This window comes from Cordyceps javanica, chromosome 3 (genome assembly GCF_051103115.1).
Source record: "Cordyceps javanica chromosome 3, complete sequence".
NCBI lineage: Eukaryota > Fungi > Ascomycota > Sordariomycetes > Hypocreales > Cordycipitaceae > Cordyceps > Cordyceps javanica.
The window spans coordinates 1,524,076-1,550,219 of NC_139297.1; the positions used below are offsets into that span (position 1 = coordinate 1,524,076).

Sequence of the window (26,144 nt, forward strand, 5' to 3'; positions counted from 1 at the left end):
GGTGGCAGCGGTCGATGTGCTGCTAATAACCGCTTTGCTTGATCAATTACTTGGGTAACCAGTAAGTAACTTAAGGTAAGTACTGGGTAACGAGTAAGTAGGTGCCTAGGTACGTTGTCGGGGAGGAGAAACAGGCAAGTACCACTTACCTATCCCTAGGTACCTTTGTGGGAAACGGGTATCGGTGAGGCAACCACCAGCCAGCGCAGTGGTCTTGGGCGTGGGCGAGGGAGCGCAAGTCAGTGGGAGCGGGAGCGGGAGCAGGAGCGAGTGGGAATGGGAGTGGGCGGGCTGAGATGTTGCCAGAGGTGACTTGCTGGCAAGTACAAAGTACATATTTTGCTACGGATATATAGGCAATTAACAAAGGGAAAGGCAGAGATGGAGGAGAGGCGCAAGGTACGGGGTACGACGGTGCTTTTGGGCAGTTGGAGTTTACCAGGCGACAGAGGCAAGTACCTTACTTGGTGCTCAGCAGGCAAAGTACCTACGGAGTACATAGCACCAAGGGCACCTGGTCCCTCAGTGCCAGCAGCAGCACCGTGTCAGTTTGAGAGCCAGGTGCAACGGGCGAAACAAGCCCGCACGCACGGGGTTGATGATGATGCTTATTACTTACTAGGCAAGGGTGGCCCGATGCGTGAATGACAAGCGGATGCAGCAGCAGAGGCTACGAGTAACTGGTAAGTAACTACCTACCAAGTAGTCCTTGCGCGCGTCGCACCTGGGAGGCAACCTTCCGCTGGTGCCACAGACAGTTTAGTTGCTGGGTTGTTTCTCAGCGCACGACAGCTCGCGCTACTGGTACTTGGGTATTCAGTACTAGGTACCCAAGCACGGATACTCACCACTTGATGACATGCTCTACTTACTTACCAACTTACTTACTCACTCAGCAGTAACTACCTACTTACCAGCCCACACACATGTACAGGTCGCCGAGCGACCGAGTGAATACAGCCCGTGGCGCAGTTACCCAGCGACAGAGACACGTAGCAGCGCCAGATGGAAACCAGTGACATGACATGACTGTCAAGCCAGTAGTACCAGGCAGGTCGGTATGGAGGTTACCCGGATACTGTGAGCTTGGGCAGGCCAGCGGTTACGGCTACATTGCTACTTGCCTGCCTTAGTAGGTAGGGAGGCATGTAGTCAGCCAGCTCACCACTGCGCCCGAGATACATTAGCGTCCCGCGCCATGAGGTCGTCGACAGCCATGCAAGTATCGAACAAATCGAGTAAATCACGTCGTCGCTAGGTAAGTAAGTAAGTAGGGGAAGGCAGGCAGGCAGGCAGCTGGCCGGCTAGCTATCAGTAGCCCAGGAGTAATGAAGAGTGTCAGTTACATGCTGCGCACAGCGTTTTACAGCGGTGGAGGCAGGTACCAAAGTCTCATTTTCTTTTTTTTTTGGCATTGGAATGAATGAATCAATGAGCACATAGACACAGCTTGACAGTCAAGCACGGGGTACACCCGAAAGCCAAAAAAAAAAAGGCAAAAGAAAAAAGAAAAAGAAAAGAAAAAAAGCATGTCGTATGCCTCGACTGCTGCATGTCTCTGGCACAAGCTCATGCAGGCCTGGGCACTACTGCAGCTAAATGCCGGACACACACTGACACAAGCAAACCACGGAGCCACAGAGAGGAAGGGCCATTGAGAAGAAGAGAAAGGAAAGCAAGTAAGAAAAAACCTGTTGTTTCCATCTTCTTCTTTCCTTGCCCTTTCCCACTTCTGCCACAACCATCCATTCGCGCGGCGGCCTCGGCCCGGGTCGCGCCTCGTCACTGTCGTGAAACGTCGATGGGGGGGACATAGAGGAATGGATAGGAGGGGGGAAGGAGGGGTGGCAAGTAAGAAGGGACGAAATTCAAAAGCTTTGGGCTGTTACTTGTCGGCAGGAAAATGTAAATTAATAATACCAATTAAAGAGAGTCATGCTGGGCGGGCTCAGCGATACGGACATGATGGGAGGCACGAAGACACGGACGAGGACGAGAGAAGTACAAAAAATACAATAAAATGAGTAAACTCTGCTCGAGTAACCGGTCAAACAAGATTTCCAGTACAAGGACTCTATGAACTGGTGCGTCGAGTGCAAGTACTTACCTGTGTAGTCTCTTTGGGCTGCCATCGCAGATGCCTTGCTTCTCATGACCGACAGCCAGCCAGCCAGCCATGCCATGCCATGCCATGTACCTTGCTTGGGTAGCACAGCAACGAGCGGTCATGGCTTGACAAGAAATGCACGCCATGTCTCTTTTCTTGCTGTTCTATTTTTCTTGAATTCTCTTGGTGCATGCTGTAATCTCTCCAAGTTTGTTTTCATTGTCATCAACACCAGGGCCTCGATGGGAAAGGAGGGGGGGGGGACCAAAAAAATCCATGAGCAAATAGCCTGCAGGCTCGTGCAAGACACACATATCAACTGCCCGGGGAGGGGGGACTCTCGAGAAAGATGCCATGCCACCCCAAGAAGAGACTGGTGAGACGACGACGGTGGAGTAGGCAAGTGCCTTAGTATCAGTAGCAGTAGGTACCTGTTGCGCATTGTCTGCGGCGCCGCCGCCATGGGCAGAGAGTGATGCCAGCGCAGCATAAAAACGGACCAGCCGGGGCGAGTGGTGGTAACAAGGGGGCCGGTTTTACCTTGCCATATTGGATAACAAAAAGAAATCGGCCAGAACCTACCTACGGAGTACTTATCACAAGAAATGAAAAAAAATGCATAAAAAAATAAGATGACGAGAGAGAACAGCGAAACTTTGTTCGGACTAGACTGGACTGGGACAAGGCCCCAAGGCTGTGGCGCGCTCGGCATATGAAAAGAAGACCCTCTTTTTTCTTTTTTTATTCTTCATTTTATTTTCTTTTATTCAATTCCCTTTCATCAGCGTCACAGCCCTGCCCAACTTGGTGTGTTGGGCTGCGCTGGATCCAGCTGCCAGCCTGGAAGAAAGGGGAGGGCGGGGGGCGGCTTGTGCAAGATAGAAGATGTATCAAGTACATAAAAACGAAACAAAATTCCCTTGGCAGCTCAATTGTAACGCACAAGAAACCAAGCAAAGGCAAAAAAGAGCAAAAGAGAGGGGGGGGGAGGGAAGGGAATCAAGCAAACAACGACGACAAAATCGCAGCCGTTTCCAATTTCGCCTGCTACTTACCAGTACTGGTACTTACTGACTGCTAGTGGCCGTTTTTTTTTCTTATTTTTTTTTCTTATTTTTTTTTCTTGGTGCTGGCGAGGCCCGTCCGTCCGGCTCGTCCCGTTATAAATAGGTACATAACTAACACACGGGAGGCCCTGAGACTTTTTGGTTGGGGCTCGTTCCCTTTGCGCACGAGAAACTGCGTGTGGCAGAGGGAAAAAAAAAAGGGCATCTACAGTATGAAAAAGTTGAGGAACCAAAAGAAGAAAGAATAAAAACGAATAAAAAAATAAGCATGGCCAAGTAAGGTTGTCATCCTGTGTCACGTCGAATGGGACAAAAAAAGAGGAAAAGTATCTCTGGTAACTTATCCATCTTCTCATCTTCCAGGAGGCTTTGTCGCTACATTACGTAAGCACTTCATGCCCAGCTTCGATACTCAAGAGGTGAGTCTTTACGTACCTCCCTGTCATTACTTTGATTATCAAGTATATTCCGTGTTTCACTCTTTACGTGTGTATATACATTTATATTTATATTTACTCTGATATATATATATTTAATCTGCTTTCATTAACCTTGTATGCGGCGGGAAAAAAGTGCCAGCCAATGACCATTCTCGCTAACGCCATGTCGATCCAACATGTCACTTGCTCACTCGCCCCCCGTCGCCCAATGTGGAACCGTTTTGCACGCCATTTCTTTTTCTTTCTTTTTCTTTTCGATTTCTTTTTATAAATCCCGGTTTTCTGGTCTCTTTTTTTTTTCTTTTTTTCCTTGTGAACCGTTATTTAGTCTGGCTGGCTGTCGTCTGTGTCTCTCTGATGCCCAACATTGCCCTTGTACAACGCAACGCAACAAAGAGAAAGCTAAGAGAGCAAGAGAGCAAGAGACTCTCTCAAGTCACTGAAACAAACGTCCTTCCTGTTGATTTGGACGCCTACCTGCTTTTCCACATACACACCCCCAATGACGCATTCCCTCTTTCTTGTTGAGTCTGCATCATCCACCACATCGTCAAGAGTACCTTACCTTTGATGCAACACTCCCCCCTCCCCCCTCTCCTCTCACTCTGATTCTCAGTTTCTGCCTCTACCAAGCAAGATCGATACTTACCCTCCTCTCCGTTGCCGAGCCGCATTAATCAACGTCTCCCCCCCCGCTGGTCTCCCCCTCCTTCCCGCCTCCATCCATGGTATGGAGTACTTACAGCACAGCGCTGCATCTCGCAGCAGTGTCATCACCAATCTCGCAGCCCAACCGAGCCGGTCAAAATAATAAAATGATTTGTTTTTTCAGAAAAAAAAAAACTTTCAAAATAGAAATGCACAAACAAAAACAAGAGTCACACAAAGTCAGCTCGACAGGGCAGGAAATAAAAAAGCTCAAGTATGCCAATTGGCATCGATCTAGGCCCAGTGACCTTATTCTCGTGCATTCGACTCTCCATCGACGCGCTGTTTCCCCCCTTTTCGTCCTGCCATCTCCACCATCGTCAGGGATTTCCTTTGTACGGAGCAGTTTGGGTAGCCTCATCGTCACCTTATCAAGGGTGCTTCTATGCACTCCGTAGCATGTCCATGATCACTGGCTGTATATCAGGCATCACATCTACAAAGCAACCAGCCAGAATTGACCCCAACAGGCTCGGGACTCTGGGGGTTTTTTTTTTTTTTTTGATTTATTTATCATTTTTGCCACACACACGCACACACGCACACACATCACACGCATCACACATGACTCCGTAGTCTCTTTTTCACCATGTTTCTATCCAGCCCTCAGAGTCCCTTTTTTTATTATTATGATTTTTTTTTACCCTCACACTTTGGCTCGCCAGCCTCTTCAGCCTCCTGCTTCTTCGCCTCCCCCTCTTCCATGACCTCCTCCCACGTCCCACGTCTTGTCGTCCCGATGGAAGCCCAACTGTGGGGTACATGCGGAACAAGACGAATCTCGCTCGGGCTTGGAGAATAAGCTCAACAAACCTGTCAAGCTAGCTGCTACGTATCAGTACCTTTACCCTTTCTGTTCTCAGCCTCTCTGCCCCCGCTCCTCATGAAGCCTTTTCGTTCTGGATCAGCGAGACGAGCGTTCCGTACGGCTTTGGTTCTTCCCGGTCAAGTCACCTTTCTCTCCTCGTCCTCCTTCTCCTAGTGCAAGGCGGGTCTCGCTTTTTTTTTTTTCGTCATGGCGTCCGTCGACAAATGCGTGTGAGGACGAGCAACGTCCATCTTGCCCCAAACCGGAGCTGACATGTCTCATCCTGCAAAGCTTGCCCATTGATACCTTGTTTCCCATTGTACGGAGTACGATCCCATCTACGTACTCAGTACACGTTTGCTTCGAATCCCGGAATACAGCACCCGAAACCGCCTATCCCTCCCATAATGAACCAGTTTTTGCTTCACTTTATTATATCGTATTGCTATACATCTCAGATATGCGGCCAAAGACGTAAACTCCGTATCTGGTGAGTGATTTACCTAGCTAAACAGCGCCGCGTTGAAACGTTGAAACACAGCCGTTGCGTCCCGCACATGCTAGAATAGGTCAGTCCTCTCCTCTCGCTTATTATACCTGCTCTTGCGAGTTCCTTGGTGTTTCTTTCTAAACCGTGGAGAAAAAAATGACCCTCCAACAAATCGGTTGACTCATTCAGAATCAAGGGGAAAGAAAGACACTCCAACAAACGGGTTGACTCATTCAGAATCGAGAAAAAAAAAGGCGTACTGAAATCTAGTTCGCATCGCAGCACCTCGCGTCAGCCACCACCCTGAACCCAACTACCCCATGCAACCAAGGTGGGCTGCTGATGCAACCTCGGCCGCCCAGTGACTCTGACTGACGTCCAGTGCCGCTGTCATGCCTCTCTGCACGGTAGTTTGTCAAGCCACTGGCAATATCTTTGAACCAACTCCAAAGTGAAGAATATCGTGATGCGGTCTAGTTTCTTCCCTTTTCAAACAAAAAAGCCGAGCCCGGCGTCGTTGTCCAGAGGCCAGTGTAAGGGAGCCGTTGGTGGACATGCACCACATCGTCACCCATGACTCCATCCTTTTCCCATAGGCTCTTCCTTTTTACTTGACGGAAAGCTGCCTTTTTGCCCACGTAGCCAGCGCATCAGGTGGCGTCACAATCAAGCATTTTCCGGCGAGGCGACCCCCTCCCCCTTTCCCCCTCTCACGCTGAGCAATTCTCATGTTATCGACAACGGGCTGTTCCTATCCCCCTCTTCCCACTTGCCACCACCGTAGTTGGCAAGAAGGCTTTCGGTTTCAGGTGAAAGCCTCGCGTAGCTGGCTGGTGTGAACCTGACTCGAGAACCTCTGGGGGGAGGGGGATCCCGCGGCGCTTTACCTTTTATGCAAAAGCAGCTGTCTTGGCCCTTCGTGCAGACTTGTTCAGCGAAACCCGCCAAATTATGACTTGCGCTGATGATATATCAGATTCTCTTCCTCCTCATCGCCCATTGCCCCGATGCGTGGCATCATATTGCATAGCGTGCTTTGTTCCCCAGTTCCGCGGAAGGGACGGCGGCCTATGTATGTTGATACAGCACCATCAATGCAGCAGAGGCCACGTCGAGAAAGGTTGTTATGAATCGCCTCTGCTACTTCCCATAATGCAATGCATCTCTACAGTTTCGGAAAATGTAAGAAAAAAAAGAAAGTAAACAGAGAAAAACTGCTGCTGCGTTGCTCTATCTAAACGCAGTGCAGCATCGGTGGTGGCGTTGACAACTCGGACCGCGAGCCCTTTCTCTCTCTCTCTCTCTCTGTAATCCAAAATCGGCAAGACCTTACTCTGGCGCCCACCTCTATCTAGCTAGACCCCGTTCCCGGAGCATTTGCCACTCGCCTACACGTCTGATGTCTGTGGCGGGTCGGGGGGAGGGGAGCAGAGGAGCACAAAGGTGGTGGTGGTGGTAATGTAGTACTTGGTTGTAGTTGTAAGTAGCTGACATGTCGTCGCGAACGGTCCGAACCCATGTACAAGAAAAAAAGGAAAAAGAAAATGGCCGGCATCAAGCGTGAGAGAGCTCTGCAGCCGGGGAAAGGGAATCATACAATTGCCCACTTCCCTCCATTCTTCTCCGCGTGTGCCTTTGTCCATGCGTTGCAAACTTGCAATGGCGGCTTTTCCTTTCGTCGTCCGCCCCCCCTTCCGTTCCGGTGAAGCCACAACCCACATGGCAATGCACAGAGAGAGGCAACTAACTGGTGAGCGACCTGGCCGCAGATTGGGCCGCCTGCTGCTGCCCGGTACTCACCACGTACCCTTTTCTCCGGAGGGGGAGGGGGAACTCACGCAAAACTGTACGTACTCGAAACCGGTGCAAACCGTTCAAAAGGACAAAAAAGATACATTGTCTATATATGCAGGATATCCTGTGCGAGTAGCGGTGTGTGAGATTGTGTGTGCGTGCGTGCGTGCGTGAGTGTGTGTGCATCTATGCGTGATGTGTATGTGTGCGTACTCGCCCTCTACAGATTGGTTTGGGGGACACGAGAAAGCCGCATACATGCTCGCCTATATTGATATTGCATCGCCACCGACCTGCCATCCCCCCCCCTCCAAACACCGCCGCCGTGCGCGCGCGCGCCCTCCTGCTGTGAAACCACACTCATGTTCCAGAAACCGGGAACGCGCCACCACCACTACCACCATCATCACCTCGCCTTGGCTCTGGAGACCCCACGCCGTCTAATCTTCTGTGCGCGTGCGCTGGTCGGTCTTTTGGCGACTCTGTTCCGTTTGCAAACGCAGACCGCACCGTGACTCGCCAGCAAGGGGACCCCATCGGCGGGCGAACCCATCTTTGGTCCCTTTTGCATAGATAGTCCGGCGCGGGATGTGTCTGTCCGCCATCGCTGCTGACGGGATGCGCAGCCTCGTGGTCCTCGTGGCCCTCGTGGTCCTCCTCGTCGTCTGCAACCTGGCGCTGCGCGACCTCGGACAATATTGTGCGTCGTACAAGGCCAACCTGCGGGGATGACAGACATGGGACGTCGTCTGGAAAACGCCAGCTTCGCACCTTCACACATATGCCTTTTGGCTCAGCAAGAGCTGCCGTTTGCACCCAAGTGTTGTTGCTTCCCATCGTCCCGTAACTGAGATGGACTTTCCGGCCATTGTAGTCTTTGTCGTGCATGTTCTTTTTATTCACATCTATCAAGGGAAAAAAGAAACCCCATCGTACAAGATCGACAGAAAAGAGGGAGAGGCCAATTTCTAAATCGGAATATCCATGTCCGCCACCACAGGCCGGTGATCCGAGAGGCGCACATTGTCGTCGAAGCTGTTGGCCAGGACGCCAAACGACTTGATCTTGGCCGCCCGCGGCTCCTGGATGAAGAGGAAATCGATGCGCTGCGGCCATTCGCCCGGCTCGCCAAAGCTGGTGTACGTCAGGTGGTTCCCGTAGTGTTCCTCGGGCGGCACCAGGTCTGAAATGTCCGACATGCCGGAGCCCTCGGCGACCATCATCTTGTAGGCGCCGTCTTCGGGCGTGCTATTGAAGTCGCCCCCGACGAGCACCGCGGCGAGCGCCTCGCCGCGTCCGCTGTTCTTGCTCCACTCCTTGCCGATGGAGATGAGCAGGCGGGCGCTCTCCTCGCGGGCCCGGACGCCCACGTGGTCAAAGTGCGTGCTCATGACGACGACGCGGGTCCCGCGGGCGCGGTGGGTGAACTCGCCGATCGTGACGATGCGGTTCAGTGCCGCGTCCCAACCGCGCGACGGGCGGTCCGGCGTCTCGCTCAGCCAGCGCGTCTCGCTGTGCGTGCAGGCCCACGCGTCGGCGCGGTAGAAGATGGGCGAGAACTCGCCGTCCGAGGCGCGCGCGTCGCGGCCGCGCCCGACGTGCGACCAGGCCGGGCCCAGCCGGGCCTCGACGTCGCGCACCTGCGACAGGAAGCACTCCTGCAGGCACAGGAACGCGCTCTCGTGGCCCTCGGTGATGAAGCGCAGCTGCGCGGCGAGCTTGGGCCCGCGCACCCGCCACGGCTGCTCGCCCGTCACGGGCCACGGGTTGGCGTTGCGCACGTTGTACGAGACGAGCCGCAGCGGCATCGTGCCGTTGCGGGCGGCGGGGGCGGGAATCGCGGTGCCGTCCGAGCCGCTCTGGCCGTCGATCGAGACGTGCAGCGACGAGTCGGTCGGGATGTCGGCCGGCTTTAGCTGCTGCTGCTGCTGCTGCTGCTGGCCCACAGCGTCACCGACTGCCGGGACGTGAGCGAACGGGCCCGGTTTGCCGCCATCTTGCGACGTCATGGCAGAGAAGCGCTGGGCTGCGTAGAGATGCCAGGTGAGGGCGACGAAGAAGGCAATAATGCAGGTCAGGGCTAGTTGGAATGGGAACGAGTTGCGTGCCGACCGTCTTTTCGCTGCCAATGATGAAGCCGGCATTAAAAGCAAAAAAACCCAACTAGCCGGAGGAACAAGAAAGAAAAAGAAAAAGGGCCTTCAAGACAGCTCCGAGGTCTTTTCTTCCCCTCTTTGCGTCGGTTCCCCAGATAATCGCACACTGTCACGTGTAGCGCCGCCTTGGCTCGGAGGTTGAAAAAGGACGTGTGGAGAGGTGAGTGACGTTGGCGGCGCGAGAAGTGGTTCAGGCTGTGGGGGAACACAAGTGACACAAGATGGCTATGTAGCCGCGAAAGGGCGATGGGTTCGAGAGGGTCAAGGTCTTTTTGTTCGTGCCGTGAGTGCCACCGCAAAATGGTGAGAAAACTTCAGTCGGAAAAGAGCAGGACCAGGTGGTTTTCTGGCAGGTTTAGAAGCTGGTTTGTACTATTAAGTAGTGGGCAGAGGGGAAATGGGGCCTGCAAGTTCCTTGGAAAGAGAAATAATTGCCTCGATTCGTTCCCCGCTCGGCGGCCGAGAAAAATACGAGTTCTTTCTCACGAAACCATCCCATGTACGGGGTGGAAATACTCCAGATACTGGATACCAATCCGTATCCCGCCATAGCCATGACATTGGGCGGGAGATCCGTACAACTCCGGTTGATAGTCTATCGCTGATTGGAAAAAGAACAAGGAGAAGAAGAAGAGGGAGAGGGAGAGGAAACAATCATCCCAAGTCTACTATTCTCAGTCGCCAGTCTGGCGACATGGTTTCGTCTCCATGGTGTAGCTAACTCGGTAAGAGCTGCCGGTCAACCGCTTCCCATCCATGCCAAAACTGATGGGCAACAGCAAAAGGCAGTTATCTCACTGGTTACATCTAGTATAAACAGGCTGGCAAAGCTCAGCCCGTGAACACGCGCTGCAGTATTGTACGGATGTAGCAATGGTGTCGAGAGTCTCTCTCGCCAACATAGGAGCCAGTAAGTAGTGCAATGCTTGCTTTTGTCGCCAAACCCATAGCTCACCGGTCCGAGACAGTGCTCCCGATGCCACGTGAACAAGTCCCGTTCGATAATCAGACATTCTGCCGTGGTATTTCGGCAGAGTACCGACATTCTTTCTTCGAAAAGGCTGCCGCGGCAGATCATGGCACTGCACAGACCCTCCATTACGCGAAGGCCAACTTGTCGCTGGAGGTTTCCCTCGGCATCGATTCAATATCAATAGTACTCAGTATTGTTACCATCTTGAATTGGACAGGACGATGGCAGCTGTTGTTCAATCATCATGTTGGCACGGTTTGCCAATGATGACGACGACGCGCGTTGCGCTGCGTACCAGTACATGCATACACTGCCTCTCGCTCTCGCCCCCCCAACCTACCAGTTGACTGTTGCCGGAAAAGTTCTAGTTTCATTTCGTTGTTATAGCTTTACATGTCATAGTTGAGTTTGGCTCAGCTGCGCCAGCCAGATGCCTGCAAATGCAGGGCAGAGGCCTGGAGATGCTGCCGACAACAACTCTTGACCTTGATAGTCACTGATTCCTAGCGATAGGGCGACGGCGACACCATCACCCAGCATATCATGTACCAACTAAAGTATGCCATCAGATATCTTGGATTACCTTAACCTTACAATGTCATCGTTATTGCTGTCTAGGAATGACAGAGAATGTTGGGTGGTGATGATCCACGTGATGGCAGAAGCTCCATTGTTCAAGACGATGTGCATGCTGCACCCCAAGTTCACATCATGTGTGCTTTTTATGATATCTGAGGGTACTGGGATTATCGCTCGACGCCAGTCATGCACGAAACGTCCTTGTCCCTACCCTCCCAGGATTCAGCCATGCAACGCTGGGAATGGCGTCTCACGCAACCAAGACGGACCGGATACGACGTAACCCCAAAGCATAACTCACGAATCGTGAGTATGCCAAGATGGCTTAGCCGGCTGGTTTGCTCGACCCGTTACGCAACCCACCGAGACTTGAGGGCAACCTTCACTTACACAGGTTTGCCGCTAACCTTTGGGGAGGGGGGCTGCAGGCAGTATGACGACATGTCCGGGAGCGACCCACGGCGGCGGATCATGCTGCAAAGACTAGGTCTTGTTCCCGGCCGATGGACGTCTGCCGTTTGCAGTCCAATGGGGCCCGAAACCGAACATGACCCAAAATGCGAGACGAAGGGGGAAGTCATGGGATTCACGGTGTAGATGGGTTGTGGTGGTGGTGGGTGAGTGGGGGTGAGGGCAGGGAGGGCAGGCAGGTCAAGAAGCTCAAGTGCCGTCCATCTTCTTCTAAATGCTAGCAGTCAACCTTTCTGCTAGGCCTAGGACGGAAAGGGCATGCGGCCCGGAAGTGTCTTGCATTTCCGCACCGGCCGCTTTGTCGTCTTCGTGCATGAACGGTATTGGGTTGCTTTTTTCGGGGGGTTGCAGTGGCCAAGTGATTCTGTGTGGCGATGTAAGTGAATGGGTGGGTGGGAGGGGAGAAGCGTGATGAGCGAGATAAGCACGGCCAAGGTCGTAACTACTTAGTGCGCGGTAAGAATGGGGGGAAACGGAGACTTTGAGGAACGGCAACGGGCCGTGACCAGAATTTCCAATTTAGGTTCATCTGTTTCCTTGTTTTATCTTTTGCGGCCAAAAAAAAAAAAATCAGAAACAATGAGAGCTGAACGTCTCCCTTACGGGCCATGTACCGGGCGGGGCGGATCCCCCCGGCGGACGGACGGACGGGGCTAAGCGGTGGCGGCGGCGCGTGGTGGTGCAGATGACTCTGTTTTAGCGTATCGGGGGCAGGCAAGATTAGAAAGGCTCACTACTGGTAGTGAGTGGGTGGCGAGCGACGGAAGAGTAAAAAAAGGCAACTATCGGGAAAGCCAATGAAGGGATCTTGCGGAGCGCATGCGCTGAGCAAGTGCGAAGGAGGGCTGTCCAAAGGGACCTTTGACTGACATTTGCTTGCTTGCTGCTTTGGCATAGGGGGGCAAAGCATGGATGATATTCTTACAAGCTTGACAAGCCTTGCAGGTAACCAACTCGAGCAAGGGCTACAGCGCTATCGAGCTATATTTATCCCAGTTTTATCATGTCATGCAGCAGCAGCAGCAGCAGCAGCTCAAGCAGCACCGGCGTTCAAGAGGGGCGATCTGCCAACTACCTATCGCCATCTAACCAGACAGAGACGCGCCCCGAAACCATGCCCAACAGCCCGCCAACGGTCCCATTTTGACAGTCCGCTAATAGCCCGCTAACAAACCCGCCAACAGCCCGCTAAAACGGCCTCGCTGCCCTCTTCTGCCCTCTCACTGGCTCTCTCTCCTCCCTCTCGTACTGCGGATTCGTGTGTCTGTGTCTCATCAGCAGGGCAATGCAGGGCTCTAGATACGACAATCACTGACTAGCTAAGCTCTTCCTGGTTGCCCTGGCTCCCTTTTCTCTTCTGAGGGGGGGTTTCTTTTTTGCCCATGGCCACTTTTCCATGTCCCGTATGATCACCTTTTGCCCACTCCCCCGTCCCATCCCATCATGGTAGATTTGCCTTTGCCCCATCCCGTTCTGCCCATACCCGCATGATCAAAAAAATCAGGGTGTGTGCTTTTTTGTATTTTTGTCCGGATGGCTTTGTCTGTTTCTTTTTTTTCCCCTTCCAAAACTCGCCTGCATGATGCCCATCTGCGATCGAGTTCTGTGATGCGGGATCGGGGGAAAAAAAAGCCCACTGTGTGTTCCACCTGCAGGAAATAACCCGTGATACCATCTAAGCCATGCGGATGACGAGCCGGCTCCTTCGGCTCGGGTTCTTTTCTTTTATTCTTGCCCCCCGTATTGTGTATGTTTACTCACCATGTCGAGGAAGTCTTTTTTTTTTTTACCAAAAGACTGCGCATCCGCGCTGGTGCCTTGCATGACCCCCAAGGTCATTCCTGTCCAGCCCCAGTGGCGCAAAGTATACTTGCCGTTTTGGCTCCGGATTTCGTCATGGTCTTGCGTACTCTGGGTCCCGAGCCTTCTTTTCATCTAGGCGTCCAAGTATTTGGGATTTGAAATCATTAATATGTCCACGGGGGAAAAACAAAAAAAAAAGTCGGGTGGTTCAAGAAGAAGACATGAAGCGAGGGACAAAAGAAAATGTGCGCCACCACCCTCTTGCCTGGTATCTGCTTGTTTTACTCTCACACCACCACTGCCGCCTTCACAAGCCGCGTTCCTTTCCCTTGGGCACATTTGTGTGCATCAGAAGTCAGTAGTGATGGCTGAGTAGTTTGCCTAAGTAGAGAAGAACAATAATACGAGCTCATTCAAAAAAGGCGCAGCGCCCTCAGTAGCAGCAGCAGCAGCAGCAGCAGGGCTAATAAGACGCCGCCACCAGACAAGACTCATTCACCCAGCTCAACTCAGCCCTCGCGCGCCTTTTGCAATTATAACTACTAGTCTACTAGTTAAGTAATGCGACAAGGTCCGCAGTTGGCACCACATCACGCTCGCTTATTTTCTTTCTTCTTTCCATTCTTCTTACTCATGGCTTGGCTTGCTTCAGTGTGCCGATAAGAGACTGTGACGAGCCAGAAAAATAGATGGATGGGTGATATCGCGCGTAAGAAAAAAAGACAATTTAAGAAAGAAAAAAAAAGAAAGAAAGAAAAAGAAAAAGCCCCGTCGCCATCGCTCTGCTGCCTTTCCCAGATGGCACAATGCATGCCGCCAGGAGTGTTGCACTCGCTACGGGTATTGGCCGTGTTGTAAGGTATCCTTGCCATCATGGTCCTCGATTGATCATTTTTCGCCCCCTTTCCTCCATGAATGTACTTGGCCTCGCGTTCTCTTGTCACTTTTTTTTTTCTTCGTCTCTTCTCTTTCCTGCCTCCTCCTCCTCCTCCTCCTTCTCGGCGCACGAGTGGCTCTCATTATTGGCGGCGCCGGCGCGCGCCCATGTCTTACACGCTGCTGCCTCATTGTTCAGCTTTGGCTTGCGCGGCCGGGCTTAGTCGTCCACGTTCCTCCAAGGTACTTGGCAAGATATAAAAAAAAAGAGAGCTACTGGTCAGTATAGCGATGTGACAGGTCTGGCATGCACACACCATCCGACCGTAACGCCGCCGTCGATTCATGTGGTGGACCAGACCATGGTAACATGACCAAGTCCTGCCCACGCCCCCCCCCCCCCCCCCCCTTCCCTCCGCCGCCAGAAGGCTGCTGGCTGCTGATTGTCACTGGCGCACGCGCGCGCAAGACAAGCACATCTCGAGGTGTGCGTTTCTGGTCCTCGCCGTCGACTCACATTGGCTGGTCAGGCTGGCCCTTGTTCCCTTCCTTCCGCTCCACCCCTCACACTAGATGGCGTCGACTAAGTAGCTTTTGTGCAGAACCGGGGGGACTCATCAGTTTTTGGTGTGGCGTCGCAGTTGCAAGGATGGTATGGTGTAGTAGTTCGTTAGTCCCGAGCAAGGGCTTGCATGTGCCACATCTTGAGATATACCTCCAAAAGTAGGACAAAAGGCGGCTGCCTCCTCTGGCCGGGCCGGCCTTTCGAAATGTTATATATGGACTCGTAGGCTCCCGCATTCCTCCCCCTCTCCGAGTCGGCTTGTCCTTTTCGTCTCGAACCAGGAGACAGGATTGTTTTGCGCACGGCAAAAGGAAGCGACCTCGTCCCTCTCCATCCATCTCTCTTCTTGATTGCGAGAATCTGTGCCTGCGGTTTTCTATCCGAGCCTCTTTGCCATTGGTTTGCAGCTCCTTTCACGGGGGCATCTCTCGCCCCCCTCACCTAGTACAAAGCGCAGCCACACCAACAACCACTTACACCACCACTTACACCACCACTTACACCACGCAGACTCTTTCGCCATCTCGCCCTAGTTGCCTAACAAACCACTTTGCAACTCCTAAATATTCCCCCCTTTTGCGATATAGCCTCGAACATTTACTTCTTCTTCTTCTTCTTCCATCTTCTTCCCTGTATCCAACCACATCAACACCAACATGCCCTCACTATCCAGCATCAATTCTCATCGTCAGTCGTGGCCGCCGACGCAGCTGCGCCTGGTGCGTCCCGGCTCCGCCAACAAGAGCATAGAGCCGCGCCCGCTCCTCGACGACATTGACGAGGATCCCCTGACCTACTTTCTCACCCCAAACGCCGAAGACGACGAGGACGACGACGACGATGCGGCCTTTTCCTCCGACGAGGACATGCACGATGACGACGGCGACGGCGACGCCATGGACGACTTTGACGCCGGCATCGAGGTCGCCGGCCGCCGCCCGCAGGACTGGGTCCGCAGCGTGAGCCCCTCGACCCTCGACGGCCTCGGCAAGCTACGCCGCTGCTCCGCGTCGCCCGACTTTGACTCGGACGGCCTGACGTCGGATGACGGCGACGACGACGACGGCGACGAGTACATCCGCTTCTCTTCCTCGCCGTGGCAGAAGCAGCAGCAGCTGCTGAGCCCTAACCGCCGCCTCGGCTTTGCCATGCCGCCCCGGCACAGCTTCGGCGGCTACCCCTTTGGATTTCGTTCCCGCAGCCCTCCCTTTGCCACCGTCCCCCGCACGGTGGCGACGACGTCGTCGTCGTCGTCGTCTTTCCCGGCAGCGGCGCCGCCGCCGCGGTCCAGCACCGCCGCCTCGGCCACTGCTGGATTCCGCGGACGGGGTGCCTGGGCGGCATCGCACCATGGTGGTCGGCCGGCCGTCGCCGCCGCCGGTGCCGGCGGCACCGCCTCGCCACCCCGCGTCAGCAGGCCCGGCCATCTCTGGCGCGAGCCGAGCGCCGACGTCTGGTCCATCGAGGAGGAGACCGAGGAGGAGTTGACCATGAGCGAGACGCGAGGCCGCTTCTTGGCCGCCGCCGCTGCTGGGAGAAGGTTGCCTGGGGAGGCTACGACGAAGGCTCTTTCGGGTCACGCCAAGCCAACCAAGAGGGTCCGATTTCTACTTCCTTGAATATCATTTGCTACGATTGGGAAGAGGAGGAGGCGAATATTTTAGTCAGATCTGGTGCGATTTTTCTATTCATTCTTTGCAAGGGGGAGGATGCCGCCCCTGCTTGGCCTGCATAATCGATGGCGTTTTTCTCTTTTTGGGTTACCCCGGCCGGGGAGTTGTTTCTGTTTTCGGCAGTCCGGGATTACTGGCTTTTATGGGATTCTAGGGGCGTTCTGTGGGGGGTTTTCTGCTTTTCCGGTTTTCTCTCTGCATCGGATCGGCGTTTACGGGGATGGCCAGTTCGAGACTCGTACAGACTAGTTACAGGGTCCTCAGCACACTTACGAGGGCCTGCTTCGAATGCTTTAGGCGTCTGCTTTTATTCCTGGGTGTCATTGACCCTCTTTTCCTTTGTTCATCTTTCTCGCTTTTCTCTTGTTTCGGCTCTGGCAGCTTCATTTTGGCGTACCACAGGCATGGTAGTGCAGTTATTCCATCCGCCGCGATTTTTTATTACACGTCTGGGGGAGGAGCAAGTTTTAGCATTGACTACAAGCCAGCCACTCTCAGTCCTAATAGTTGAATCTACTTTCATCGATCAATATATGTTAAAAAAAGAAAGACTACCATTGTGACTGAACGGATACGTATGCGCTATTAACCGGCCGTCGTGAAACATGATCGGTTATCGGGGGCGGAGACGCAACCTGCTTGTCAGATTACTCGCTTACTGTGTTTCTTGGGGGCTACTAACTTAGTAACTAACTACTGATAGTTGGTTAGTTGGCCCAAAAGTGAAATTGTCAGTGCGTACGCGCCAAGAGATGGTTGGTGTGGTCTTTGAAGTTGTTCTTGTGCTGGGGTTTGTCGTCGCGGCCACGCAAGCACCTCTTGCCCGCAAACAAGACGGGGATAAAAAAAAAAGGCAGAATAAAGCAGCGCCAAGAAGACAGCAATGGGCATTTCCAAAGAATAAAGACCTGCGGCCTCGAAATGTTTTTACAATATAAATCTACCCCTGCCCCCCCTCTCGACTGAATTTGCCAAGTTGCCAGTCCCCCTTTGTAGCCAAAACTCAACCTCTTGAGCACTTGACTGGGTAAGATTTCCCGTCCCGAGGTTGCAGCACCAGCCGCTTCACGTCAGAAAATATTCCTATTTGGGACAACCGACAAGTTAAAAACTCCACTGCAGTCTTGTCGGGGCCTCGTAATTGGTTCCGTCTCCCCTCTCGCCATGTGTAGGCAGTGAGTTCTCCAGCTGGTGATCGGCTTCTCCACTCCGCCTCTTTGCTGTTGCAGCTTCCCATCAGCCCAGCGACGACGCCACGCGCCAGCCAGGCTATGCCGTGCAGCCCCGAACCCTGTGTGTGGGTGGGTTGCCACCAGAGATATTTGCTGATATCTCGACTATTCGCTCCGGGATGTTTTCCTTCTTTTATTCCCTCCTTTCCTTTTCTACTTCCACCCGTCGCCGTGTTGGACTCGCATCTCTTACACAGCCCTGTGGCCACCACACTAAGCCTCGACGCACCGTTCTGAACCCTGTCATCAATCATCCCGAGGTCACCACAGGAAAGGACAGGAAAGGGTTGCCCCTCCCCTTCAGCCCAGTCAGCACAGCTCGTCTCCGCTTGAGAGTCGCATTCATCACTCCAGTTGGTTGGATTACATCCTGCTCCGCTGGTAATAATATCAGGGTCGCTCCCGGTTCAATCCCCATCACCGCCAAGAGAAACCCCTCCCCCCCGGGGCCCGCCGCATCTATCTTTTCTCTTTCGTCATAAGCATCTATGTAAATCCGCATCGAAAATGGAGCGCCAACGAGTATATCGTGTCGTCGAAAAGATTGGAGGCGGCTCGCCTGAAGTTGGCTTCGCCGCCATGGAACCGGTGGGCAAGCCGGCACAGAAACCTCGCCAACGTCGCTGGACACCCAAGGTCAAGACTGGGTGCATCACTTGCCGGTGAGTTTCAACAGCAGTAGAGTCCTCTGCTCCCCGCAAAGAAATAGATGGTTGGGCCTGGCGCCTCGAAACCAACAAGGCATGCGTGTATTATTGCGACGGGTCCAAGTTCCGTCTGCTGACCAGCCTCTTTTCGTCCGCAGTATCCGCCGTGTCAAGTGCGACGAAGGCCGTCCCGAGTGTAAAAAGTGCATCTCGACAGGCCGGAAATGCGACGGCTTCGAAATCGCGCCGGAGCCTGCCCAGTGCGCCTCGCCCATCGCGACGCAATGCCTGCATGCGCTTACGCCCATCTACGGCAAGGCGACGGCGCACGAGCGGGAAATGTTCAACCTGTTCCGCACCAAGACGGTCACGCAGGTTGCCGGGGCCTTTTACCAGCCCTTTTGGCACGTCGACGTGCTGCTGGCCGCGCAGACGCAGCCCGCCATCTGGCACGCCAGCCTGTCCATGGCGGCCATGTACTCGTGGTTCAAGACCCCGGCCGACGACGCGCGCGCGCAGGTCATCCGGCAGGACCACTACAAGTTCGCGCTCCGGCAGTACAACGAGGCGATTGCGCACCTCGTCGAGCTGGCGCACCGCAAGGACGCCCGCTCGGCCGAGGTGCTGCTCATGGCCAGCGTGCTCTTCACGGGACTCAGCAGCCTGCGCGGCGACCCCAAGGAGGCCATGATGCACGCCAGCCACGGCCTGCACGTGGCGCAGCAGTGGCAGTTTCTCGAGAAGACGGAGGCGTCGTCGCCGCTGGACGGCGCGCCGGCGGAGCCCATGCTGCCCACCAAGTCGCTCGTCGGTCTGGTGGACGGGTTCGAGGTGCAGTACATGTGGACGGGGGCGCGGCAGCCCATCCTCCGCCGCAGCAACATCCCGCGCGAGGTGCCCGTGGCGCCGTTCGGATCGGCGACGGAGGCCTGCTTTGAGCTGCAGCGGCTGGTGGGTGGGCTGCTGATGGCGGTGCGCAACGAGAAGATTCGCCGAACGACGGGGCCGGTGGCGGCGGGAGCCAGTGGGCCGGACGCCGCGGCAACAGCAGCGCTGCCGCCCGTGCCGGACCTGCGCCAGCCATACCGCCACGCGCTATCAGCGTGGAAGGTCAAGTTCTCGCACCTCAAGTGGTCGCAGCGGCTGCGGCAGACGGACCTCGACTGCGCGCTGGTGCTCGACATTTGGCTGTGCGGCGCCGAGATCGCGTCGAGCATCGACCTGAGCCGGTACGAGCTGGCGTGGGACGCCTTCGCCGCCAAGTTTCGCCGCATCGTCAAGCTGACCCAGAAGCTCGTCGCCGAGGAGGCCCTGCTCGAGGAGCAGCGCGGCCGGCCCGTCTACTCCTTCTCGCCCTCCGTCTGCGAGCCGCTCTTCATGGTCGCCAGCAGCTGCCGCGACGGCGCCCTGCGCCGCAAGGCCATTGCCCTGCTGCGCCAGCGGCCCCGCCGCGAGGGCATCTGGGACGCCAAGCTCATGGCCGCCATTGCCGAGGCCAAGATGCTGATTGAGGAGCGCGGCGTCGCGGCCGTGGCTGACGTTGCGACCCTAGGTGCGGGTGCGGGTGCGGGTGCGGGTGCGGGTGCGGGCGCGGGCGCGGGCTGCGGTTGCATCCCGGGCGTGTATATTTGCAACACGCACCGTGTCTTTTTTATGAATATAGAGTTTCTTCCGGAGAGGGCCGCCACGGCTGTCATGAAGACGCTGCATGACGTGGCCATCGGCTCAGAGGGCCAAGTCGTCACCATCGCGTACTGAAGTGGTTGCGGTGGTGGTGGTGGTGATGATTCTCGGCCATGAGGCTCCCAGAGACAACATGATGAAAGAAATGTACATCGAGACAAAGGGTCCAGGGCCGTGGCTGGCATCAAAACCGCCCCTCACTGTGGAGAAGGCGAATTCCTTCTCAACCACGTCTCATGAAGGCGTGAATTGGGAAAATCGTATCAGGGGGGCTTCCATGGTCTGAAATGCTTGTCGTGGCAAGAAAGGAAATCTGGAAGCTTGCTTTCCGCTTTCGAGCTATACGCAAGGCTTGCCAAGAACCCCCCCTAGCTTGCCGCCGCGCTTGCTGCTGCACGCAAATTAATTGTGCAAGCAGTGTGTTGGCAATGCGGCGTGATGCAAACCCGAACGAAAAAGAGATTATGAAATTTCAAATGTTTATACTGACATTGCAGTATCTGTGTATATGATGGGTTGAATGGCGCAAAGATTGTTGTATTTATCAGTGATATATGGGACCTTCAATTGACTTTGCCACGATTTCAATCTCAATTACAGCTAATAGTGAAAAGTCACATTAAAGCATGCCAACACCCGTAGGCTTGCTTGCTCGCCTCATTGCTTGCTAACAAATGTGCAGCGACGTATGGCCAGGCCTGATTCTGATGCCTGAATACCAAAGTCACAGCCCGACTTTTAGACCGGTCTGCATGGCATGCAGTTCAGCCCCAAACCCGCAAACTGCGCGCTCAGCTCAGATATTCTCTGCTCCGCTATCCAACGGTGCATGATTAACGGATAGGTATCGGCTTGCAGCCTGGCAGGTGAAAGCTTGCAGCAAAGGCCGGCTCCGGCTCCGGGAGTGGCACTTTTGCTTCGCCTGCCTCGTTCATTCTAGCATATTGTACCCTGTGCGTAGCGAACTTTTGTGAGGAATCAGCTTGCATTGGACCTCCTGCAACTATCTTTCAGAGAGAAAGATAGTCGGCAAGCGGTCCTTTGGCTTGCATAGCTGGCGGGCGTGTAGGAGAATGTGGTCGCCCGTTACGGCCAAAGCACCGTGCCGGGCCTTTCCGGTGCCAATCACAGGTCTCCGGAGGCGACGATGGCGTCGGCCGGCATACTAGTTGCCGAAGCAAAACGCCATCATCCACGAGCTTCGAGTATTGTGTGCATCTTGACTAATTTTCCATTCCAAGGCGGCCACGTTTGTGGGCGCCAGCGGGCAGCTTGATAAGGACAAGGTGTGCAGGGTACTTAAGCTTCGCAAGTGCGTCCAAGACAGCAAAGTCTATTGATTCAGCAACGTTGCGGCGGTCGTATCACAGCGTAATAGTATACTCCATATGCGCCAGCTAGGGAGCCTGACTTCAAGAGTCTGCCCACAACACAACTCCTCGCGCAGTAAGCGAAACTGGTATCTACTTAGTATTACATTTTCTGTCCTCTGTACGAACCAAAGCTGCAAGGACCTTTCAGCTGCCTCTTCCGGGGAACCAACCCCCAGTGGCGCACTCCGCAGCGGGTCAGCGCGACCCAAAACTGGCCTGTTACTGGGCGGTATCCTCAGTCTCGTGATGGGTGGCTGCCGATATTCCAGATTGCATGCCCTGGCAACCAAAAGTTCCATTGGACACCACCGAAAACGGCGCCGAGGCGGCGCTCAATGTCATTTCCCAAGGGCTGTGGGAAGAGGAGCGAAAGCCACGGGCCGCAGTGTCCACCAATCCCAGGACTTTGTCTCTCTAGTCGTTGGGGCCGGACACCACTTTCGTTTTGCGGTATTGCCGTCGATTCGAGATTTGAACCGTTGGGCTGGTCAGGCGCACGCTGCTGACAGACAACGAGGGCCTCACTAGCCTGCATTGTTTCCCCCATGATAAGTGGGCTCCTACACGCGACAAGGGCGCACACAGGAACTATAATTGGTATGATGAACGATGATCCGGGGCTTCTGGGGAGCTTTGCTCGGTCGCCCTCATCGCCCAGAGCTTTGATGCAACCCAATTTTCAAGGTCCTTTTGTGTTAGTGCCACTGCAAGATAACATGTCGGCTCTAGGAGCGAACCAACCTATGAGTGTGCCCCCCTCTTGTGTGCAGGGTCCCATGGAAGGGTCCCTTTATCTGTCGACGTACAGCTATGTGAAGCATAATTCCTGGTGGTTGGTATATATATCAAACTGCCACCTGGCGATCAACGCCTGACCCCTCCTGTCCGACCTTGCCTTGGCTCCATCCCCATCGCGACAAGAGCTGCAACCACGCGGGCCAGCAAAGAGAAGATTCAGATTCACACCAATCTCTCGCCTGTACCAAACCTGTTTGCTCAGAATCGCTCGCGCAGAATTTCGCCGTCTTGAAAAAAAAAAAAAAAAAAAAAAAAAAAAAAGGCAAACAATCATGGGGGAGAAGCACTCGAGCGACGGCAGCGCCACGAGCCATGCCATCGGCGACATCTCCCAGCTCGAGGCGCAAGAGCAGCTGCGCGCCGTGCAGCGGCACCACCTGCACGACCCCAACCTGCCCGACGACTTCATCGACGAGGTCGCCGGCGCGCTGGCGTCGTCGGACCCCAAGACGGCCATTGCCGAGGCCGAGCACATACTCGAGGACTCGCCGTACCCCGAGGTGCGCGCAGCCGTGCGCAACTACGACGAGGACGTGCCGGCCAACACGATCCGCGCCTGGGTCATCGGCATGCTCTTCACCACCCTCGGCTCCGGCCTCAACATGCTCTTCAGCATGCGCGCGCCGTCCATCGTCATCACCACGTACGTCGCCCAGCTGCTCTGCCACCCGGTCGGCGTCGCCTGGTCCTGGCTGATGCCGGACCGCCAGTTCCGCCTCCTCGGCCTGCGGTTCAACTTCAACCCGGGCCCGTGGAACAAGAAGGAACACGCGCTGGTCGTCATCATGGCCAATGTCAGCTTCGGCGGCGGCTCCGCCTACAGCACCGACATCATCCTGGCCATGAAGCAGTTTTACAAGCAGGATTTTGGTTGTAAGTTTTTCCCTGCTTCTGTTGAATCCAGAGCAGGCAGAAGAATGAAAAAGAAAAAAAAAATGTCTAACCGCTCGAAAATCGCAGGGGGCTTTCAGCTTCTTCTTACCTTTACCATCTCCATGTGCGGCTTCGGCATGGCAGGCTTGTTCCGTCGCTATCTAATCGAGCCTGCCGCCATGATTTGGCCCACCAACTTGATCAACACGTCGCTCTTCTACGCCCTCCACGACCACTCCCCCTCCGACCCTGCCAAGACCAATGGCTGGTCCATCGGCCGTTACAGATGGTTCGCCTACGTCTGCTTGGGCTCCTTTCTGTGGTACTGGTTCCCCGGCTTCATCGCGCCGTTCCTCAGCGTCTTCGCCTTTGTCACCTGGATCAAACCCCAGAGCCCCGTTGTCAACCAGCTTTTCGGCGGCTGGACTGGTATTTCACTGATCCCTATCACGTTTGACTGGACCCAGATCAGCGGATACACGACCTCGCCTCTCATCTTCCCCTGGCATGCCATTGCGAACACCACTGTAGGCGTGGTCATCTTCATGATGATTACCAACATTGGCATTCATTACAGCAACGCTTTTTACAACCTCTACCTACCCATCAGCGATTCTGAGAGCTACGACAATACCGCCCAGCCTTATGATGTCAGTCGCGTGCTCACTCCAAATTATGAACTCGACATGGAAAAGTACAAGGCGTATTCGCCGCTTTTCCTCTCTGCCACTTTCACCATGGCGTACGGGGTTTCCTTTGCCGCCATCTCCGCGCTCGTGGTCCACACTATTCTCAATCACGGAAAAGAGATTTGGCTTCGTCTCACCACCATGGGCAAGGATGACGAAGACATCCACACCAGATTATACGCCAAGTACGATCCGGTCCCATTCTGGTGGTATGCCATTCTGTTTTTTGCCATCTTCGGTATGGGTCTTGGAACGGTTCTGGGCTATGAAACCAACATGCCCGCTTGGGGATACATTGTCGCCATGGTTATTGCCTGGCTCTTCATTCTGCCTACTGGTATCATTCAGGGCGCCACCAATGTTCAGCTGGGTCTAAACGTCTTGACCGAGTTCATGGCCAGTTATATGCTCGAGGGCAAGCCTGTCGCCAACATGCTCTTCAAGGCTTACGGATACAACGCCCTATACCAGGGTCTTTATTTTGTCAGTGACATGAAGATGGCCATGTACATGAAGGTTCCTCCCAAGACTGTTTTTATGGGACAGACTATAGCTGTGATCTGGTCCTCCATCGTCCAAGTTGCTGTCTTGAATTGGGCTCTTGGCGCCATCAGCGGCATCTGCACAGCGAAGCAGGAGAATCACTTTACCTGCCCCGGTGCCAAGGTCTACTTCAATGCTTCTGTGATTTGGGGTGTCATTGGTGCCCAGCGCATGTTTGGTATCGGCGCCTTGTACTCACCCATGCTCTGGTTTTTCCTTGTCGGTGCCATCTGCCCAGTCATCACTTGGGCGATGATGCGCCGCAACCCGCGCTCCATTGTGCGCTTCATCAACTGGCCCATCATCTTTGGTGGCAGCGGCATGATCCCTCCCGCCACGGCCCTCAACTACCTGTCCTGGGCTTGGGTCGGCTTCTTGTTCAACAAGTACATTCGTAACAAGTACCGCGGGTGGTGGATGCAGTTCAACTACGTCACCTCTGCTGGTCTCGACGTCGGCCTGGCACTGAGCACCATTCTCATCTTCCTTGCCTTGAGCTTGACTGGTACGGAGATGACACCGTGGTGGGGTTCTGTTGGAGCTCTGAACACCATGGATGTTCAGGACACTGCCATCATCAGGCCGCTTGCTGATGGTGAGACTTTTGGGCCTAAAACTTGGTAACCTCGACGCGCGTTGCTATTTGAGGGAACATTATTTAATGTAAATAATCGATAATTGGTCATCCGAGTTGCGCAGTTCAGTACAAATGATACTCTTTATTGATCCGAAGAGTAATACGTGACCTTTGCGGCTCTTTTCTGACTGTTGCGTTCACTTGCGAAATCGCGGGCCCGGAGCAGAGCCGAGTCTGGGAACACTGGGAAACTCTTTGCCGGCCGCTTGCGCAAGCACCTATCGGCCATCGTAAATGTCGTCTTGAAAGAAGGCTTGGCGATGAATTGGAGGTATCGTATACTTTTCTCTCCTCAAATTCATTGCCAGAGGCCCTGAGTAGATTTGCAGACGTAGAACATTACTTCTGCACCGAAGACGGAAACGGTGATTGCCTACTTCAGCCTGCAGCAAGGCAAACCACGATTTGGGCAGTCACTCCTCTAGGACGTAGAAGGGTGCAAGAAGGGCTCGGTTGCTATTGATCTCCCTATCATTGAGTTCAAAACGCTAGGGGGGTTTTAATCTTGCGTGCTCTTTACACCGTTCTGGCCAATATCACCGGCAGGGCAAAGAGCGCTCAGTATCGATTAGTAGCATGAGAAACATCTAGATTTATGTGAATAAATAGTTGCGCCGATTGCAACTAAGACACTTTGGCCGAGTGGTTAAGGCGGTGCCCTGCTAAGGCATTACGTTCGCGTGCGTAGGTTCGAATCCTGCAGGTGTCGGGTGTTTCTTTTTGTCTACCTTTTTTTGCCGTCGTTGGAAGACCGGTGCTAGATGATGAAGATGTGTAATTCAAATTTGCACTTTTCTGTCTCTCTAAACTCGTCTTAGCATAACAATTCTGAAAGTAATAAATGCATTGTAATACTATGAAGGTGCCATCTGTTAACAATGAAAATTACTGGTGGTGTTACATGTGCGCAGCCAATTTTGGCTGCCGGCACGCGAGAACCGGCAAGTACTTAAGATAGCTACCGTTACTACTAGATTGAAGAATCAACCCTCTACTCGTTACTTCAGACCACATATTGTGCAAAGCGAAGTGCCTGTAGACTCGCGATCCTGTTGACTATTGGCATAGTCAGAGAACAGAGGCTCGTCAGGATTGACGTGCTGCCAGCTGCTGCCAGCCTCCAGCTGGGCGACCTTCCTAGGTCTAACAGGTGGGGGTT

The 26,144-nt window shown here is 54.1% G+C and overlaps 4 protein-coding genes and 1 non-coding gene across 5 annotated transcripts; 4 read left to right on the plus strand and 1 right to left on the minus strand.

Annotated features, from left to right (window-relative positions):
- Window positions 1-8,382: 8,382 nt before the first annotated feature.
- Window positions 8,383-9,423, minus strand: V2A60_004683 (Endonuclease/exonuclease/phosphatase; the record flags this gene model as incomplete). Its single annotated transcript, XM_083256000.1, has 1 exon — window positions 8,383-9,423. The coding sequence occupies one exon, from the start codon at window positions 9,421-9,423 to the stop codon at window positions 8,383-8,385; it is 1,041 nt and encodes a 346-aa protein (XP_083112126.1).
- Window positions 9,424-15,493: 6,070 nt separating this feature from the next.
- Window positions 15,494-16,456, plus strand: V2A60_004684 (uncharacterized protein; the record flags this gene model as incomplete). The annotated part of the gene is made up of 1 exon (XM_083256001.1): window positions 15,494-16,456. The coding sequence occupies one exon, from the start codon at window positions 15,494-15,496 to the stop codon at window positions 16,454-16,456; it is 963 nt and encodes a 320-aa protein (XP_083112127.1).
- Window positions 16,457-18,249: 1,793 nt separating this feature from the next.
- Window positions 18,250-20,147, plus strand: V2A60_004685 (Zn(II)2Cys6 transcription factor domain-containing protein; the record flags this gene model as incomplete). Its single annotated transcript, XM_083256002.1, has 2 exons — window positions 18,250-18,404; window positions 18,548-20,147. The coding sequence occupies 2 exons, from the start codon at window positions 18,250-18,252 to the stop codon at window positions 20,145-20,147; spliced, it is 1,755 nt and encodes a 584-aa protein (XP_083112128.1).
- A 2,368-nt stretch (window positions 20,148-22,515) lies between these two features.
- On the plus strand, window positions 22,516-24,972 carry V2A60_004686 (uncharacterized protein; the record flags this gene model as incomplete). Its single annotated transcript, XM_083256003.1, has 2 exons — window positions 22,516-23,116; window positions 23,204-24,972. 2 exons carry the CDS (start codon window positions 22,516-22,518, stop codon window positions 24,970-24,972), a joined length of 2,370 nt encoding a protein of 789 aa, XP_083112129.1.
- A 641-nt stretch (window positions 24,973-25,613) lies between these two features.
- Window positions 25,614-25,694, plus strand: V2A60_004687. The gene has a single exon. It is a non-coding gene; the product is annotated as a tRNA-Ser (tRNA).
- Window positions 25,695-26,144: the final 450 nt, after the last annotated feature.